The sequence below is a fragment of the Carcharhinus amblyrhynchos genome, chromosome 6, assembly GCF_965287045.1.
Source record: "Carcharhinus amblyrhynchos chromosome 6, sCarAmb.v2.hapA, whole genome shotgun sequence".
NCBI lineage: Eukaryota > Metazoa > Chordata > Chondrichthyes > Carcharhiniformes > Carcharhinidae > Carcharhinus > Carcharhinus amblyrhynchos.
Window position 1 is genome coordinate 89,993,106 of NC_137329.1, and position 18,937 is coordinate 90,012,042.

Genomic DNA, 18,937 nt, shown 5'->3' on the forward strand with positions numbered 1-18,937 from the left:
ATCTTCTGCGCTGGGAAACTAACTGGTTAATATGTATAGTTGCTTGTAGATAGAAAAGTCCATTTAAAAATAATCAACACAATGTCTTCTTCCAGCTTTGGAGACTACAGCACTGATTTTATCACTGAGCTGTGACACTGGACACTACTGCGATTCCTATTCTACAGAACATTGGGCCCAAGACACAAACCAACAACACTAAGAGTGGAAGTCAGGGTACCATATTAACTATGGAACCTGTGACAAATGCAATTGTGAAGCAGGGAAGGAAGACCTTCTGCACATGTGAGTATAGATTATCCTTTTTGATTAACCCTGTTCAATGTATTTCTCATTGTTGCGTGTAATGGCATGTAAGAAGTATTGGGTGAGTAGACAAAACGAATGGAAAACACAATTTTAGCGCGGAAGGAAATCATTCTTCCCATCATATCCATGCCAGAATATGCTCCACATTTGAACTAGGTATTCCAGTGCCAAGTTTTTGATCTGGCTTTCTTCAAATGTCACTCTTTTTCAAATTCCCTCCTAATTTTATGATAAACTCAGCTTCAATAGTTGATTAGCTCAAAGCATTCTATACTACAATTCCAAAAAGTTCCTTTCATTGGAGTGGGTTGGTTACGGTTCGGTAGGTCTGAAGAAGTCTTTGCAAAGATGCATTGGTTAACTCTAATCTTTACTGACTCTGTACTAATTATTTACAAATGTGCTGTAAATATACTGTAAAGTGTACAAACTAGGAATTTTCTCCATTCTTGCTGTTACACATGGCTCGCTCCAACCTATACTGGCCTTGGTGCAGATCATGTACATCACTGTATGGGCAGTACTGTACTAGATTCTACATTAACCACACATGAGCTGGACCCTTATAATACATCTTTTACCTCCCCTATATGCTTCTAACACTAATTCTAAATTTAGACCACTTTTCTCCAAATTCATGGATTAATGGGAAAAAAAATCATTATTTGATCCCTTGTAGCTTGAATCACCCTTTCAAATTCTTCTTAACCTTTTCAGTTCCAGTGTAATCCCATTTTTTAAAGTCTAAAATAGTTAAAGAGGAGAATAAATTAAACAAAATTCTGTAAAAAGAAAGAATGAGGGATGCATTTCAAAAAAAAATGAAAATGGACAATTTGATTAAGTGTGGATAGGCTTCAGAAAAGATTCAAATTGTCACCTGTATCACTGAATGTTTCCCTGACAGCACAGCCTCATTCCTCGTCCTGTATCTAGTTAGTGAGAAGTGATTCATTTATATGAATATAAATACAAACATACAAATTAGAACCAGGTATAGGCCACTTAGCCCCTTGAGCCTGCTCCTCTAATCAATAAGATCATGGCTGACTTGATTGTAAGCTCAACTCCATATTCCCGTCTACTAATAGCCTTTCACTCTTATCAAGAATTTATATCCCCCGGCCTCAAAAACATTCAAAACTTTTTATTCCACTGCCTTTAGAGGAAGGGAGTTCCAAAGACTCACTACTCTATGATGAAAAAAAAGTTTCTCACCATTGTTCTAAAGGGATGACTCCTTATTTTTAAACAGTGGACTCTGGTATTAAATTTTCCCACTAGAGGAAACATCCTCTCCACACCCAGCTAGTCAGGATCCCTCAGGATATATGTTTCAATCAAGTCATCTTTTATCCCTCTAAACTCCAGCAGACACAAGCCAAGTCCGTCCAACTTTCCTCATAAGATAACCCATCCATGACAGGTATCAGTTTAATAAACCTTCTCTGTACTCCTTCCAATGCACTAACATCCTTCTTTAAATGAGAAGAACAATACTGTACACAGTATTCCAGATATGGGGCGGGGGCCGGGGGACAGGGGCGGGGGGGTGGAATCTCCCAAAAGTGCTGAATTGGCAGGAAAACTGTTCTAAGTCCCAACTGTTTTCTCAGCTCAGCTTCTCACCTGAATCTCCGCACTCTGTGCACTTCAGAAGTCCCAGTCATGAATTTCATTCAAAACTCAGAGGGTGGGGGGCTTGCTATTTGCACTGGAGTTTGACAGTTCTGGAACTCTGTGCTTGTGCAGTGGTCTCTATCTGTCACTCTCTTTATTTGCTGGCCAACTTGATTGCTGGCCAGCCCAGAACATCACAGTGCTGCTTCTCCAGCACCCCCATGTCCCGATCACGGCCCCCACAGCAATTCTCGGGCCAGCCCTGACCCCCACCGTCCTGGAGCACCCCGATGTGCAGCCCACCACCCCATCCCACAATGGTGATCCCACCACCCCCCTCACCCCAGCAGACCTGAACCCCACGCCCTCTGGGATCAGACCGCACCCCCCCCTCCCCAGAGGCAGGCACCCACCCCCCAGCAGACCATCGTAGTCCACCCCAATCGCTGCCCTCCCTCCACTCCAGACTGATCCTGTCTACACAGTATTAGGGGGACTCCCCAGCCCCCCAATCACCCCGAGGCCCTGCCCATAATAGGCCCTGTTAGTTAGTCAATTTTCTATCCATGCCAATATGTTATCCCCTACACCATGAGCTTTTATTTTTTCATAATAACCTCTGATGTTGCACCTTATCAAATGCCTCTGGAAATCTCCCCATTTATCTACAGCATATGTTACTTTTTCAAAGAACTGCAATACATAGGTTAAACATGATTTCACAAAACCATGTTAACTCTGCCTGACTACGTTGAATTTTTCCCAGTGTCCTGTGAGTGCATCTTTAATAATATGTAGCATCTAACATTTTCCCTCTGGCAGATTTAAGCTACTTAACCGATAGTTTTCTGGTTTCTCTCTCACGTTTTTGAATAAATTAGCTACATTCACTATTTTCCAATCAAATGGAATATTCTCTAAATCTAGAGAATTTTGGAAAATTAAAACTAATGCATCAATTATCTTGCCAGCCATTTTTAAGACTTAGGATGATGCCCATTAAGTCCCAGGGATTTGTTAGCCCACAACTTCAACCATTTCGTCAATGCCATTTCTCCAAATGATTGTAATTTTCCCGAGTTCCTCCCTGCCTTTCATTTCCTGACATACAGCTTGTTAGATGTATCATTTATAGTGAAGACTGTTGCAAAATATTGGTTCAAATCATCTGTCATCTCCTCCATTAGTTCTAAGTCAGAAGAAATTAAGTTGTCCTTAATCATAGAATCCTGAAGTGCAGAAGGAGGCCATTTGGCCCATCAGGTCTGCACTGACTCTCTGATAGAGCATCTAACCCAGGCCCTTTCTCTGTATCCCCACATACTAGTTTCCCTAACCTAAACATCTTGGGATACTAAGGGGCAATTTGCACATCTTTGAACTGTGGGGGGAAACCAGGGTACCCAGAGGAAGCCCACGCAGATTGGGGAGAACGCGCAAACTCACACAGACAGTGAAGTCCCTGGCATTATGAGGCAGCAGTGCTAACTGCTGTGTCACCCTCTTTAGTGAACTTCAAATAAAAATGGATAACAGTTCATTATTAGTGTGTGTAATCAGTACCACATGACAATTGAGCACTCCATTTTATAAATATATTTTCATATATTTCTGTCACAGATCCCAAAATTAATAGAGAAATTTCATATATGTTTTGCAAATATGCAGGCAGAAACTGCAAATTGCCCCTCCTCACTCACCCCATTGTCTTGCTGTTCATTTCTGATTAAACTAATTCTACCTATTCGAATTCCTGGAACTTCAGGTTAGGGAATTGTACCTGCACTACTCTTTGTGGATTTAAATAACTTCAACAAGACAGCTCAGATTGAAGCCTCTGGAATCTCTATAGATAGAATAGATCAAGCTCAATTAGAAGTCAACAGCTGCTAAGGGGCAGAATTGTCATTGTGCATTATGTAAAGGAGCTATGGGACAGAACTGCGGCATCCCATTTTCCCCGCATCAACTGACATGGACATCCATCTCTCAAACCTATGCCCCACATACATTGGCCATAAGCTGTGGAGAGATAATCTTTGCTACTTTACCAGCATTTCATCTCAAAGTGCATATATCAATTTTGCTGCATTCTTTTATCTTCTGTTGATCCTGTTCTACAAAAACCAAAGACAAAGATATTATATGAATTATGAGCAATAGTAGGTCATTTGCTTCCTTAAACCTGTTTCATCATTTGATAAGATCATGACTGATTGTGGCCTCAACTCTACTTTCCTATCTACCCCCTATAATTTTTGACTCCCTTGTCAATGAAGAATCTATATAACTCAGCCTTAAAAATGTCCAATAATCTTTTCTCCATTAGTCTTTGGGGAAGAAAATTCCCCAGATCAATGGCCCTGAGAGAGAAAACAATTCTCCTCATTTCCATCTTAAATGGGGAGATCCCTTATTTTTAAGCTGTGTCCTGTCATTCTATTCACTCCAACAAGGGGAAACATCCTCTCAGTTCCCCTCAGGGTCTTATAACATCAAAATTATCTGTCAGACTTCTAAACTCTAATGGATACAGGCCTAACCTGTCCAACCTTTCCTCATAAGATAATCCAGAAAACAGTTAAGTGAATTTTCTCTAAACTGCTTTGAATGTAATTATGTCTTTACCCAAATCAGGAGACCAAAAACTGTACAGAGTAATCCAGATGTGGTCTCACTAATGCCCTATGCAATTGTAGCAACATTTGCTATGTTAATAATACATTCCCCTAGCAATAACTGACAATATTCTACTTGCCTTCTTAATCACTTGTTGTACCTGCGTAGCTCTTCATGCGTCATGTACCAGGACACCCAGATCCCTCTGTACTGTATTTTTTCTCCATCTAAATAATATACTGATTTTCTATTCCTCCTACCAGATTAGAATACACATTTTCTCACATTATACTCCATCTGCTATTGTTTTGCCCACTCACTTAATCTACCTAAATCATTTTGTAGACTTTGTCCTCTTCAAAATATGCTTTCCTATCTATCTTTGGTCATTAGCAAATTTAGCTACCATATGTTTGGTCGCTTCATCCAAGTCACTTATATAGATTGTAAATAGTCGACATTCCAACATTAATACCTGTGGCATTCTACTGGAAACCACTTGCCAACCCAAAATGCTGAATTTATCCATATTCAATGCTTGCTATTAGCCAACCAATCTTTTCTTCACTAATACTGATTACTTTAAATTTCTCACTCTCATGAGACAATGAATTCCCATTATTTCTGATAAGCTCTTCATATCTTATATCTGGAAGGCAGACACAAATCTTTGCTTATATCTTGGCTTATAAATTGCTCTCACAAGTGCTCACAATTCCTTGTTATAGTTTTTCCTGCTAAAGTCCAACAGGTTTATTTGGAATGGCAAGCTTTTGGAATGCTGCTCCTTCATCAGGTGAGTTGGTGTCAATGGTAGCCATGATGTGGAGATGCTGACATTGGACTGGGGTGGGCACAGTAGGAAGTATCACAACACCAGGTTACATTTCAACAGACTTATTTGGAATCAAGAGCTTCTGGAGTGCAGCTCCTTCATCAGGTGAGTCACTTGCCTGATGAAGGACCAGTGCTCCGAAAGCTTGTACAGCACTCTGTGCACAAAAAATCTGGAGGTGTGGTTTTCACCATCTCACTGGCAGGGCAGGGCCGGGCCTGATAGAGCCTTTTCAAAGGGTGCCTGATCTGCACTGAATACATACCCCACCCACAGATATGGAGAATCCCACCCTACCCCCACTTCCACAAGCATCACCCCCCACATATATAAGGGGAATCCTCTCCTTTGAGCTTCCCAGATGATTCGCCCCACTACCAGATTTGAAGCGCCAGAGCACCACCCCTGGGCTTTTCCCTCTCCCTCAGGAATGATATTAACCTTTGCACCACTGCCGGGTTCCTCTTAACTGACTTATGTTTAGCAAAAGCTGACAGGGGAATTCTTAATGTGAGGAGAAATATGACAAAGAAGCCCTGTAAGTATATTTAAATTTATTAAACTGTATTAAGGGTGAGATCTTATTACATTACCAGTGAGCGGGGGGTGGAGATTAGAGAATGAGATCACACCGGCAGAAGATCCCAGCCATTGTTCGAGGAAACTCTCTCAAATTCATTTCAGTCAACTGATCTAAATGGCTTTGCCAATTTCATCTGTCCAGTCTATGTAAAGATTAAACTCTCTCCTATGATTATTGCATTGCCTTTTTCGCAAATTCCTTTTATTTCCTCAGTAATATTCTGTCCAACACACAAGCTGATTCTATTCACATTTATCTTCACTCCTCCTGCTCAAATGGTCATTTTTTAAAATTAATTCATGGGGCATTTGTTTCCCATCCCTCGTTGCACTTGGAGGGCAGTTAAGAGTCAACCACGTTGCTGTGTTTCTGGAGTCACATACAGGCCAGCAGATTTCCTTCCCTGAAGGACATTAGCAGACCAGATGGGTTTTTCCAACAATTGACAATGGTTTCATGGTCATTAGTAGATTCTGAATTCTAGGCTTTTTTATTGAATTTAAATTCCACCAATTGCTGTGGTGGAATTCGAACCCAGGTCCCTACAACATTAGCTGAGTTTCTGGATTAATAGTCTAGTGATAACACCACCAGGTCATTGCCTCCCCTACATCATACTGTTATGTTGAATTTGCTCATTCACCTTGAAGACTTGTCCTCATCCACACACACATAGCAAGCAGCTCGTACACATCTTCTGGAGAAGGGCAAAAACTGAAACTCCTTTCAGCACTGCACTGGGGTGTCTTTAACTGCCTAACCCACAGTTACACTGTCCTGGCCTATATCACCAACCAGCCCTGTACAGCTTCCTAACCTCAGGGGTGTGACTACTGTCTGGATCAAAGTGTCCTGGTAAAGCTCCCCCTATCTGATGTGCTGCAATCTCTACAACTCAGACTCCAGCTCAGCAACTCTGAACTTAAGTTTCTTGAGATGTAGACACTTACTGCACATTTGGTTCTCTGGGATCACAAGATTTTCCACAAATGTCTACAGGTTGCAGTTGTGGCCCTTAATTCATCTAATTTGTTATGTATTAAATTTAAAGCTTTAGTATTTAACAAATTACTTGAGTTTATGTTATAGGTATATTAAATTAAATATTTACCTATAACTCAAATCAATATTTGGGACTGTTGCTGTTGATCTTCCTCCTCCAAAAGGAAGTATTTCCACAATGCAATATTATACAATACACAGCGGAGGATGACAATGCCTAACTTTTCTTGTGGAGCATATTACAGGAAGCCCCATTTAAAGCTCTGCTTACAGTCATTCCGTTTAGTGAAGACTTCCGGCACAGCTCCTCAGTTTGGTCCAGAAAGGTGAACTTGGTCCATAGACCCTGTGTGCTAAGTTTGCCCTCCAGTTTGCAGCCACTCAGAGTTGGTCTTTTGAGAAGCCTAGGTACTGATGATAATGGTTACTGAGACTTCTGCTGCTCCTTCTCCTTCAAGTTCCTATTCCAGTTCCTAAGTTTTACTTCACTCAGAAGAAGCAGGGATTCCAAGTCAATAAAAGTCATGTGCTGGGAAGATATTCTGTATTTCTAATGAGATGCAACTGAGACCTAATTTTTGTAGTGCAAGGGCACTGATCACACCAATCCCACAAAGTTTAGCACGTGGTCTTGTGACTGGCAAAACATCTGCAATTTGGAGTTAAAATTTAGGGAGGGTGGTTATGATGTCAGAGCATTACATTTTAATTTGACCTTACTTGCTTGCAATGAATGGATATGATGCAGTCAGAGATAGGTCAAGAAGTGTAGGGAGGGGTGGGCAGCTGATGCAAATTTAATTCCTGCTGAGTCAAATAGGTTAAAGTTGAGCCTTAAATACCAGAATCACAAATGCAAGAATTAAAAGTCATGATGAGCAATGTTGTCCTCAGTATTCTGCACAGGGGCAGCAATTCTACTGCAAATGTTTCTTTGTTACTCAGGACTTTTTGATATTCTACATATCAAAAGCATACAATTAGTTGCAACAATCAGCTCTAAAAAGCAGAGCTAGCTTCTTGACAAAATATAGAGATAGATAACATTTGGTTGTTAGATTAGTCAAAGATGTAACCACCCACACTCTGCAATATGTGGCAGTAATAAACTGACAAAACACAGCCTGCAGCTACCAGGATCCCAAACCTTCTTATTTTATTGCTTTAAATGATCATTTACAAAAGCTGTGAAGTTGGGTTGCATCACAAGAACTGCCATTTGTGACAAATTTGAGTGATTTGGGTAATATCTTAAATCACAAGAACAAAAACCAACAGCTTATAAAATTCAGCTTGTTGGATCTTCCTGTAAGCATAGTATATTCTGCTCATAATAATTCCTGTCATATCACTTTTGAGTCTTCTTTCTGATTGCGAGTTCCCATTGTCTATGATGAATTCCAATTTTTGGTTTCCATCTGAGTTTAAAGAAGTTGGGAAATTACGCAAGGTTAAAAGGTTTGCTTAGAGTTATATCATAAACTATGCAAGCCAAGGTGCTACAAAAAATAAATTCCTGTCTATAACATATAATCATGATTCAGATTGTGGATATCTTATTTTACAACCATGTAAGCCCAAAATGTACAAAAATATATTTATTGAGAGGTTCAACGTGCCACCTGAGATGAAGAAAATTCAAACAGCTGATGGTCATTTGAACTCTGAAGGGTAAACAATATGTTTTTGATCTAGCATATTTGAAAAGTTTAGTAGTCATATTATGGAATTATAAAGGCCAATTTAATGAATACATGAAACTAACACTCAGCCTTGGATACCAAAAGTGCACAATAAGAAATGGTAGCTCTGCTCCCCACAATTTTCTGTCCATTATTTTAATGAATGGAAAAAGTGCAGAGGACAAATGGCAGGATCTGCATTGGAAGACCAGATTGATCTGTATTAAGGTGGATTTGTTACACTTTGAAAGCAACTGCTTGCTTGCTAGAAATGTATATCCCTTGAGAGGAACTTTCCCCAAGCAGGGGGAGATGGGCTTGCATGCTTAAGACCATAAGATGTAGGAGCAGAAGGAGGCCATTCAGCCCATCAATTCTACTCTACTATTCAATAAGATCATGACTGATCTACAACTCCATTTTCCCACCTTATACCCATAACCCTGAATTCCCTTACTGATTAAAAATCTGTCTATCTCAGCCTTGAGCATACTTAATGACCCAGCCTCTACGGCTCTCTGCTTCACTACTCTCTGAGAGAAGAAATTCCTCCTCATCTCTGTCTTAAATGGGCGACCCTTTACTCTGAGATTATGCCCCCGAACTTAGATTCTCCCACAAGGGGAAGCAACCTCTCAGCATCTATCCTGTCAAGTTCCTTGAAAATCTTATATGTCTCAATGAGGTATCCATTATTCCTCTGAACTCCAATGAGTACTCAACCTCTCCTTATAAGAAAATCTCTCCATACCTGGAATCAACCTAGTGAATGTTCCCTGGACTGCCTCCTTTATCCCTTCATAGATTCCTTGTGTCCACATGCCTTTCCACCTATTTTAGTGTCATCCATAAACTTGGCAATAGTACATTCACTTCCCTCGTCCAAGTCATTAATAAATATTGCAAATAATTGAGGCCCCAGCAGTGATCCCTGTGGCATTCCACCAGGCACAGGTTAGCATCCTGAAAATTCCCCTTTCATCCTAACTCTCGTTCTTCTATTAGTTAGCCAATCCACTACCCCAACACCGTGGACTTTTAACTTATTAAGTAGCCTTTTGCGTCATACATTATCAAATGCTTTTTGGAAATCCAAGTATATTATACATACTGGTTCTCCTTTATTTATCCTGCTCATGACCACCTCAAAGAATTCTAATAACCTTGTCAGGCATGATTTCCCCTTCACAAAGCATGCTGACTCTACATGATTATGTTATGTATTTCTAAATGCTCTACTGTTACATCCTTTATAATTGACTAACATTTTCCAAACGACAGATATTAAGTTAACTGGCCCAAAGATACCTGTTCTTGTCGCTCTCTCTTTTTTAATAAAGGTGTTAGTTTTTAAAGTTTTTCCAGCCCTCTGGCTTACCACTAATTGTTGCCACATTGTATGCTTATTTATCTTTCATAAGAACATAAGAACATAAGAACATAAGAAATAGGAGCAGGAGTAGGCCATCTGGCCCTTCGAGCCTGCCCCGCCATTCAATAAGATCATGGCTGATCTGTCGTGGCTCAGTTCCACTTTCCCGCCCTCTCCCCATAACCCTTAATCCCCTCTCTTATCAAAAACCCATCAACCCGCTTCTTAAAAATATTTAGCGAGGCAGCCTCCACCACTTCAACGGGCAGAGAATTCCAGAGATTCACCACCCTTTGAGTGAAGAAGTTCCTCCTCAACTCCGTTCTGAACCGCCCCCCCTTTATCTTGAGGCTGTGCCCCCTAGTCCTACTGTCTTTTTTGAGCGGGAAGAGTCTTTCCACCTCTATCCTATCCATCCCATTCATCATCTTATACGTCTCAATGAGATCTCCCCTCATTCTTCTAAACTCTAACGAGTACAAGCCTAGTTTATTCAGCCTCTCCTCATAGCTCAACCCCCTCAACTCCGGTATCAGCCTAGTAAACCTCCTCTGCACTCCCTCCAAGGCCAAAATATCCTTGCGCAGGTGCGGCGCCCAAAACTGCACACAGTACTCCAGCTGCGGCCTCACCAATGCCCTATACAGCTGCAGCAAGACCTCCCTACTTTTATATTCAATCCCCCTCGCTATGAAGGCCAGCATCCCATTCGCCTTCCTGACCACCTGCTGCACCTGCAGGCTGGGTTTTTGCGACTCATGCACAAGGACCCCGAGGTCCCTCTGCACCGTCGCCTGCTGCAGTTTTTCGCCACGTAAGTAATAGTCCTTCCTACCATTCTTCCTACCAAAGAATGGTAGGAAGGACTATCTTTCAGTTTGATACTATCCTTAACTTCATTGGTTAACCATGGTTTATCCCCTTCCTAGAATTCTTCTTCCTCACTGGGACACATCTTTGTTGTGAGTCATGAACCATTTTCATAAATGTCTGCCTTTGCTGATCAACCATCTTTTCTGCTAAACTCCTTTCCCTCTCCATTCTTGCCAATTCATTCTTGCCTGTCCTTACAAAAAGTAACATACTCCTGAATATTTAGTTCCCAGCTTTAATCTGTTTGTAACCACAACTCTGTAATGAATATTAACCTCAATTTGTGCCATTAACTCATTTATTTTGTGTTGAATACTGTGTGCATTTATGTAAAGAGCCATTCATTTTGCCTTTTTACCATTCCCACCTCCTTGTCCCTATTTACTGTTTTTTTTTTAAAACAAAGAGCCATTAATTTTTGCCCTTTTACCATTCCCACCTCCTTGTCCCTATTTATTGCTTTTTTTTTAAAGTTCACACACTCTGTCCCTTCCTGTCACACTCTGGGTGTCATTACCTAAATGGGTGCCTTGCAATGCTGCCATATCCTTTTGCTTTGTAAGCCTACGTATCCCTCTCCAGAAGCATAGCCCACACCTCCTCTATTTAGTTGAAAGCCCTCTCTCCTTTTCTAGTTATGTGAGTTGCAAGAACATTGGTCCCAGCAGGGTTCAGATATAGGCCGTCCCAATGGTACAGCCCCAACTTTGCCCAGTGCTGATGCCAGTACCCCACAAACTGAAACCCTCTTCTCCTACACCAGTCATTGAGCCACATATTCATTTCTCTAATTTTATGTATCCTCTGCCAATCTGCATTTGGCTCACATAAAAATCCAGAGATTGTAACCATGGGAGTTCTGCTGGTTAACTTAGTGCCTAGCTTTTTAAGCTCTCTATGCAGAATCTCTTCCCTCATTCCAATTATGTCGTTGGCGCCTACATGGACCATGATAACAGGTTCTTTTCCCTCTTGCTGCAAGGAACTAAATCTCCTGAAACTAACGTTGGATTGGGTTCCTGCCATCATCCCACCCTCTTCTGAGTTTCAATGGGGTGGAATTGAAGGCGTACGGGTCATCCCTTTGGTTCTGATGGATAAGTAATTATGTTGCTTAAAAAGCCAACTAAGAACTCTTTTAGACCTGTGTCCTGGATTTCCCAACCTGTCAGCAATTTGCCAGGGTCATTGAGGCCCATGCATAGCAGAAAGAGCTTCTTCAGGGAAACTGACAAACTAAGATATCTTTGATCATTGAAACTGAATGGTTCAGCCACAATTGCGGAAAGATTGCGGTTCAATGCACTTCTCTCAGGGAGTGTTTTCGCTGCTTTACAGGTGATTGCCAACTTCTTGGTACTTGTCCAGCATCTCACACACCTTCAGCTGCATTTCACTGTTTCCAGCCTCCAACATGGCAAGGCAATAGTTTACGTACCTGCATCTGACCTCTGCAGCCTCCTGAAACAAGACCAGCTTCCCAGTTGAGCAGGTGGAATGCATTGCCAATGTGCCTTTCACTGGAAGGCCAGCTCCCCACCCCAGCCCCAATTTGGATCTCTATCTCTCCCCAAGGTTATGTGCCGTCTTCTGCAAGTTGAGAAAGTGAAGTGGTGTGAGTGTTCATCGTGGATTGTGTCAAGAGGAGGGAAGGACATCATTTGTGGAGAGTGACTGTGCGGCAGGAATGTCAGAGGAAAATAGGCTTTGGGTGAATATGAGTGGACAGATAGAGATGGAAGGTGTCTGCATACAGAGAGAAATGAATGAACAACAAGATGTGTTGACCTGAGAAGCTTGACCAAGATAATGTTGGGGAAGTCAGAGTGTGGGACTTAGCAGATGCTACTCATCTATCTGAGATGCTGGATTTTCCTGATACAATATTCCAATGGAGGTCCACACTACTGCTGCTTATTTCCTTAGCCACTTCCATCAACACCTGCCTGTTTGGAGACATAGTCCTCTTCCTCCTGTCCATGTTAGAGGTCACCTCACTGCAGCCCATAAGATTCCATGGTGGAACCTTTAGGTATACAGTGAGACACCTGGGGCAAAGCCTTGTCCCTTTTAGATAATCAGTTGAGTTCATAACATATCTCAATTACACTTGCTAGAAGCAACATACATTCATTTCATTTCTAGGAGCCCGTTCTCAGCAAACAAAGATAATGTGTTCAAGCCTCATGCCTTTTTTGAATTACATTGAAGCTTGGGGAGCTTGTAGATTCCTTTCTCCATGGCAACATCTTGTCCAATAAAATTTGACTTGCCAACTAATCAGCACCCTTTTTTCCTGCAGTACAAATTATTGTGATTGTTTGAAATTTGGCACTCTTGTATTTGTCCTGATAAGTGCGAGGCAAGATGCTTTAGGAATGTGTTTGTTTTTTCAGCAGTATTCACATAACAATATTTCAAAACTCATGCCCATCAGAAATAGCACTGTTGTCCAGTATAAAATTGTTAATGTTTACCAGGGATAACACCACATTCTGTTGCAAATTATTTATACATTTCAGAAATGGCATTGCTCTATTATAAAGCTGTTTGCTATTCTCCTTGTTATTAGTGTTCATAACAACTCTGTTCATGAACATTACTGTTCATGGTATTTGGCTCCATAGCTCAGTGGTTAGTGCACTGGTCTTGTAAACGAGGGGTCATGAGTTCAATTCTTAATCAGTTAGTTGGCTGGGTGGCTGGTTTGTGATATAAACTGATGCTAACAAAGATGTGTCCAACGATGTGGAGGTTAGGTGGATTGACTGCTAAATTTCCCTTTGGTGTCAGGGGGACTTGTTAGGGTAAATGTGTGGGGATAGGGCCTGGGCGGGATTGTGGTTGGTGTAGACTTGATGGGCCAAATGGCCTTCTTCTGCACTGTATTCTATAACAGATTCTATAACAGCGTGAGTTGAATTCCTGTACCAGCCAAGGTTTTTCATGAAGGCCACACCTTCTCAACCTTGACCCTCGCTCAGATTGCATCACCACTAGTCAACTCTCACCCTCAAAGGGGAGGGCAGCCTATGAAAATCTGAAACTATGGTGACTTTACCTTATAACTATTGGAATTAATGTAACTATTCCAGGATAATTTTGCACTAGCCAGTTTATTTGATTTTATGAGATTTGGAAATTAGATATCCCACAATCTCACCTAGCATTTACTTACTCTCCTCTCCCCAATCCTTCGCACATATGAATCTCTGATGGAGTTTAATGCAAATTCTATAAGAGTCTCATTATGGATAAATATTGCCTACCAGTGAGGGCCAAGAAGATTCCTAATCTTTGGCTGGTAGAACCTCTCCATTTTAGTTTTGCCCAATTGAGTAGTTAAGGCAAATGAAACGAGTTCTGAAATGAAACAGGGCTTTTTATTGTTTGTTCTTTGTGGCTTTTTCAGGTTTCTCTGCTTTTTTTGATTGTCAGTATCCAAGATACCGGGGGCAGCCTATAATTTCACATTTCCCCACTTTATTGATACTGTTACAGGAAAGAATGTGCAAAATGTCCCTTTTTAAGAAAGTTAAAAGTTATTTAATATCTGCTTCCTTTCCAGTAAATAACTGTTTCCTTATACTACATGCTACCTTAGCTTCAGTACTGGTCTTGACATGTTGCAATTTGAAGAATATCATTCCTCGATTATAAAACTGTTGATAACCACCAGAAATAATATTATATATAGGATAAAATTGACATAATTTTTCCTGCTGCCCATGATCTATTCTCAAAAAGTGTTCCTTCAGCTGCTATATCCATCCTCTGCAGAGTTTACCCCTAACACACTGACTTAGCAGCTCCTACTTTCTTCCAAAAAATTCCTAGCCCTGTTCTTGGGCGAAGGCAAGTGACATGGACATGCCCATTGTGTTTGGCTGTTGTACAAAGATGTGAAGGAGTTCCCTCAAATTCATCTTTCTGTAGTGAAACAGCATACTCATGCTTCCATAGGTATTGAAACATCTGATTCAGTAATGCATGTTTCTGTTTCTCCACAGGTACTTTCTGCTTATTTTTTGTGCTGCTGAGTATTGTTGAAGCAGTGTTGGCATGTCCCTCACACTGTTCTTGTAAAAAATATGAAGTGGATTGCAGCAATCTAGGCCTAGTAACCATCCCAACAGACATTCCATCAAACATCAAATTCCTCTCACTCAGCAACAATAAACTCAGCACCTTGCAGGCTCTGACATTCATTAATTTTACTACACTGGAGAAATTAGACCTGTCCAACAACTACCTGGACCAATTGCCATCCAATGTATTTGACAATATCAGGAACCTGACTGACCTCAACTTAAGGAACAACAGCATTCGAAGCCTGGATAAAAGTATCTTTTATAAGATCACCAACTTGCAGAGGTTAGATCTTTCTGTTAATGGCCTCTCTGAGATTCCACTGCTCTTATTTGATGAAATGGAGAACTTGACCTGGTTGAATCTGGAAGACAATAGGATGCCAAATCTTGAAAGAGAGGCCTTTGAGCCGCTTGAACTTCTTCGTCAATTACAACTGGCTGGGAATCCTTGGGAGTGTGACTGTGGCTTGAGGGACTTCAAACACTGGATAGAGTGGTTCATCTACAAAGGTCAGTAGAGCAAACTCTTGCAATGATGTATGCACTTTCTCCCCACACTGACTATAATTCACATACCAAAATTAGATCAACACAGGAATTAAAATTGAATCCATCTAAATGTTATTGTACCTAACTACAAAAGTCATAGGCTTTATTCTTGATCTGTGTAAATCTAAGTGATTGCATGCAGAAAACAGTTCAATTAGTTGATCTCAGTGGCTCTGGCCAGGGCACATCTGTCAGAGTTCTTGTGGTTCCTAAATATGTATGGGGAAGAAAGTAATTTTGTCTTCAATCCTTGCCACAAACCTTGTTCCCTAGGAGCAACTCCATCCCTCGACCCAGCTACTGTCTGAGGCTGAACCAGGCTGTTTGCAACATTGGTATCTTATATGACTCGGAAATGAACCTCTGCCTCATATTCATTCCATCACCTGGGTTGCCTGATTCCACATTCATAACATCATTCATCTCCATAGCTCCAGTCTTCCATAATAACATCAACAACTCAGATAAATTAGTTGGCTAGATCACTAGAGTGTGGTGTAGTCAACCGGACAGCTTCACTTCAGCCTCTGTGGTAGTTCATGGATGGTGGCCACCTTCCCTTACCCTCTGCTTGACTTGGAGTGGTGATACTCAATCTATAAACCACTTGTCTCTCTAACAGAGAGGGATGCTGTGGTCTCTTGTGAGTTATGGTTAATTACCTAATTACCTGGTTGTATACAGCAGCTTTGACATAGTTAAATACCCCAGGGCATTTCACAGGAGCATTAGAAAACAAAATTTGACACTGAGCCTCATAAGAAGATATTAGGAAACAAGGGATGGCATGCTAGCATAGTGGTTAGCACTGCTGCTTCACCGCTCCAGAGACCTGGGTTCGATTCCTGGCTTGGATCAGAGTTTGCACAGTCTCCCCATGTCTGCATGGGTTTCCTCCGGGTGTTCTGGTGTCCTCCCACAGTCTAAAGATGTGCAGGTTAGGATGACTGGCCAAGCTAAATTGCCCCTTAGTGTCCCAAGATGCATAGGTTAGAGGGATTAGCAAGTAATTATGTAGGGATACAGGGATAGGGACCAAGATGGGATTGTTATTGTGGCCTTTCTCTGCACTGTAGGGCTTCTATGGTTTCTAAGTCTAAATCTTGGTCAAAGATTTAGGTATTAAGAAATATCTTAAAAGAGTGAAGCAGGCTAAGGTGGCAGAAAAAGTTCCAGATGTGAATTCCAGAGTTTGGGACCTTGGCAGCCAAAGGCATGGCTAGCAATGATCAAAAATAGTTAAAATCAGAGATACTAAAGATGCCAGAATTGTTGGAGCATGCATATCTTGGAATATTGTAGGGCTAGAAGAGATTACAGAAATAGAGCTGCCATCCAACAATTTGAAAACAAGAATGAGAATTTTAAAATACTGACATTGCTGGAATGGGAATCAATGTAAGTCACTCGCAGTTGGGATGATGAGTGAGCAAGAATTGGTGTGAACTAGGACACAGATGGCAGAGATTTCAATGACCCAAAGTTTATAAAGGGCAGAATGTGGGAGTATGGACTATAACCAGAAGAATGTCAGTTCAGTGTTTCCGCAGCAGATGACTTGAGGCAAAAATGGAGTCGGACGATGTTGCAATGGTGGAAATAAATGATCCTTAGTGGGTGTGAATATGTGTCAGATGCTAATCTCAAAGTCAAATACAATATGACACATAGGCTGCAAATAGTCTGGTTCTGCCTCAGATAATCGCAAGGAGGGGAATACAATTGGTAGGAACACAGTTTGTGATAGGTCCACAGACACTGGCTTCAGTCTTCCCAATATTTCACGGAGGAAATTTCTGTTTATCTGGTTTGGAACTCATTTACGCAGTGTGACATGTCTGAGACAGTGTGGGTTTGAGAGAAGTGGTGGTGTTGTGAGTTGGCTCTATACCAATTATTTTGCATGTTCTTTGTGAGTACCTTTTCTTAGTGTGATCAGAGATTCAGGGCAGAATTCTCCAGCTGCCAGTGGAGTTGTGTACTGTCAGCATACATGTGGAAACTAGTATTGTATTTCCAGACAACGTAAACTGAGGGACAGTAGATAGCTACAAAATAGTGGGGGCCCAAGGACAGATCCACAGGAGACACCAGAAGTAATTATGTGGAAGTGGGATAGATAAAACTGGAAAGATAGGGAAGTGCTATCCCATTCTGTTGGATAACGCTGTAGAGGCTTAGGGTAGAATGGTGTGGTCAATGTAGACAGGTTGAGAAGAAAGAAGAAAAAGAGTATGGGGCGAGATTCTTTGGCCTCCCAGCCGCATGTTTTCTATCGGTGGGATGTTGTGCATTGTTTGCTAGTGGTGGGATTCTCTGGTCCGCTGTTGTCAATGGGAATTTCCATTGATGTCACCCACACCAGCGGGAAACCCATGGGTGGGGGTGAACTGCCAGTGGGATCGGTGAGTCCCACCGGCATGGAGGGCTGGAGAATTCCGGTCTTTATCTTTATCACTGTCACATAGGATGCCTTTTGTGACTTTGAGAAGAACTATGGCAGGGGAAGAAACCAGATGGAGCAATTTAAGCATGGAATTCTGGGAAAGCTGGGCTCAGATTTCAGAGTAGCAACATGTTCAAGGACATTGGGAAGTAATGGATGTTGGAGATAGGGCAGAAGTTTGCAAGCCCTCCACAGATCTGAGTTCACCCAAAACTATGTTGCCTATTATCCGAGCTTGCATTAAATCCTGTTCATCCATCACCTCAATTTTTCACTGACCTACATTAGCAGCTCCTACTCCAGCTATGCCTTGATTTTAAAATTCTCATTCTTGTTTTCAAATTCCTCCAATTCTGGCTCCCTAATCTTCCCCTTTGCCACATTATTGGTGACTATGCTTTTAGCTGTCAAGGCCCAAGCTCTGGAATGGTCTCCCTAAAGGACTCTGCTTTGTTAGTTTCTCTCTATTTCTTTAAGACACTACTTAAAAACTGCTAAGATCTGTTTATGTGGTATGGTAATGAATTCTGCTTGATCATGTTCCTGTATAAATATATCTTTGGGATATTTCATTGTGATACAGTTGTTGTTGTTGTATCTGGTGATTCCTGCATGAAGAACAGGTCAATAAATACAGGATTCAACCGTAGAGACTGAGGGTGGAATTCTCCAGCCCTTCCCACTGGTGGGATCTTCCAGTCTTGCTGGAGTTGACACCCACAGTGGGTTCTCCAGCAGGGCCATAGGCAAGGAACTAAATCACCATCAACTTTAGCAGGAATGGAAGATTCCACTGGTGGATAATGACAAACTGGCTCAGCCACAGAAAAACCCAACCAGGCGGCTGGAGAATTCTGCCCTGAATCTCTGATCACAGTAAGAAAGGTACTCACATTGAAATAATTGGTATAGAGCCAATTACTGTCTTCCTATTAAATCATAGAATATGTAGTTGA

General features: G+C 41.4%; 2 protein-coding genes across 4 annotated transcripts in view; one reads left to right on the plus strand and one right to left on the minus strand.

Annotated features, from left to right (window-relative positions):
* LOC145344092 (voltage-dependent calcium channel subunit alpha-2/delta-4-like) overlaps nt 1-18,937 on the minus strand; it is a 429,967-nt gene that overhangs the window by 165,150 nt on the left and 245,880 nt on the right. The window lies entirely within an intron of this gene.
* LOC145344093 (leucine-rich repeat and transmembrane domain-containing protein 2-like) overlaps nt 1-18,937 on the plus strand; it is a 31,527-nt gene that overhangs the window by 11,731 nt on the left and 859 nt on the right. For both annotated transcript variants that reach the window (XM_080190919.1, XM_080190918.1), the window contains exons 2-3: nt 96-285; nt 14,906-15,496. In XM_080190919.1, the coding sequence (XP_080047045.1) occupies nt 231-285; nt 14,906-15,496 (646 nt within the window). In that variant the 5' untranslated portion in view covers nt 96-230. The remainder of the gene's footprint in view (nt 1-95; nt 286-14,905; nt 15,497-18,937) is intronic.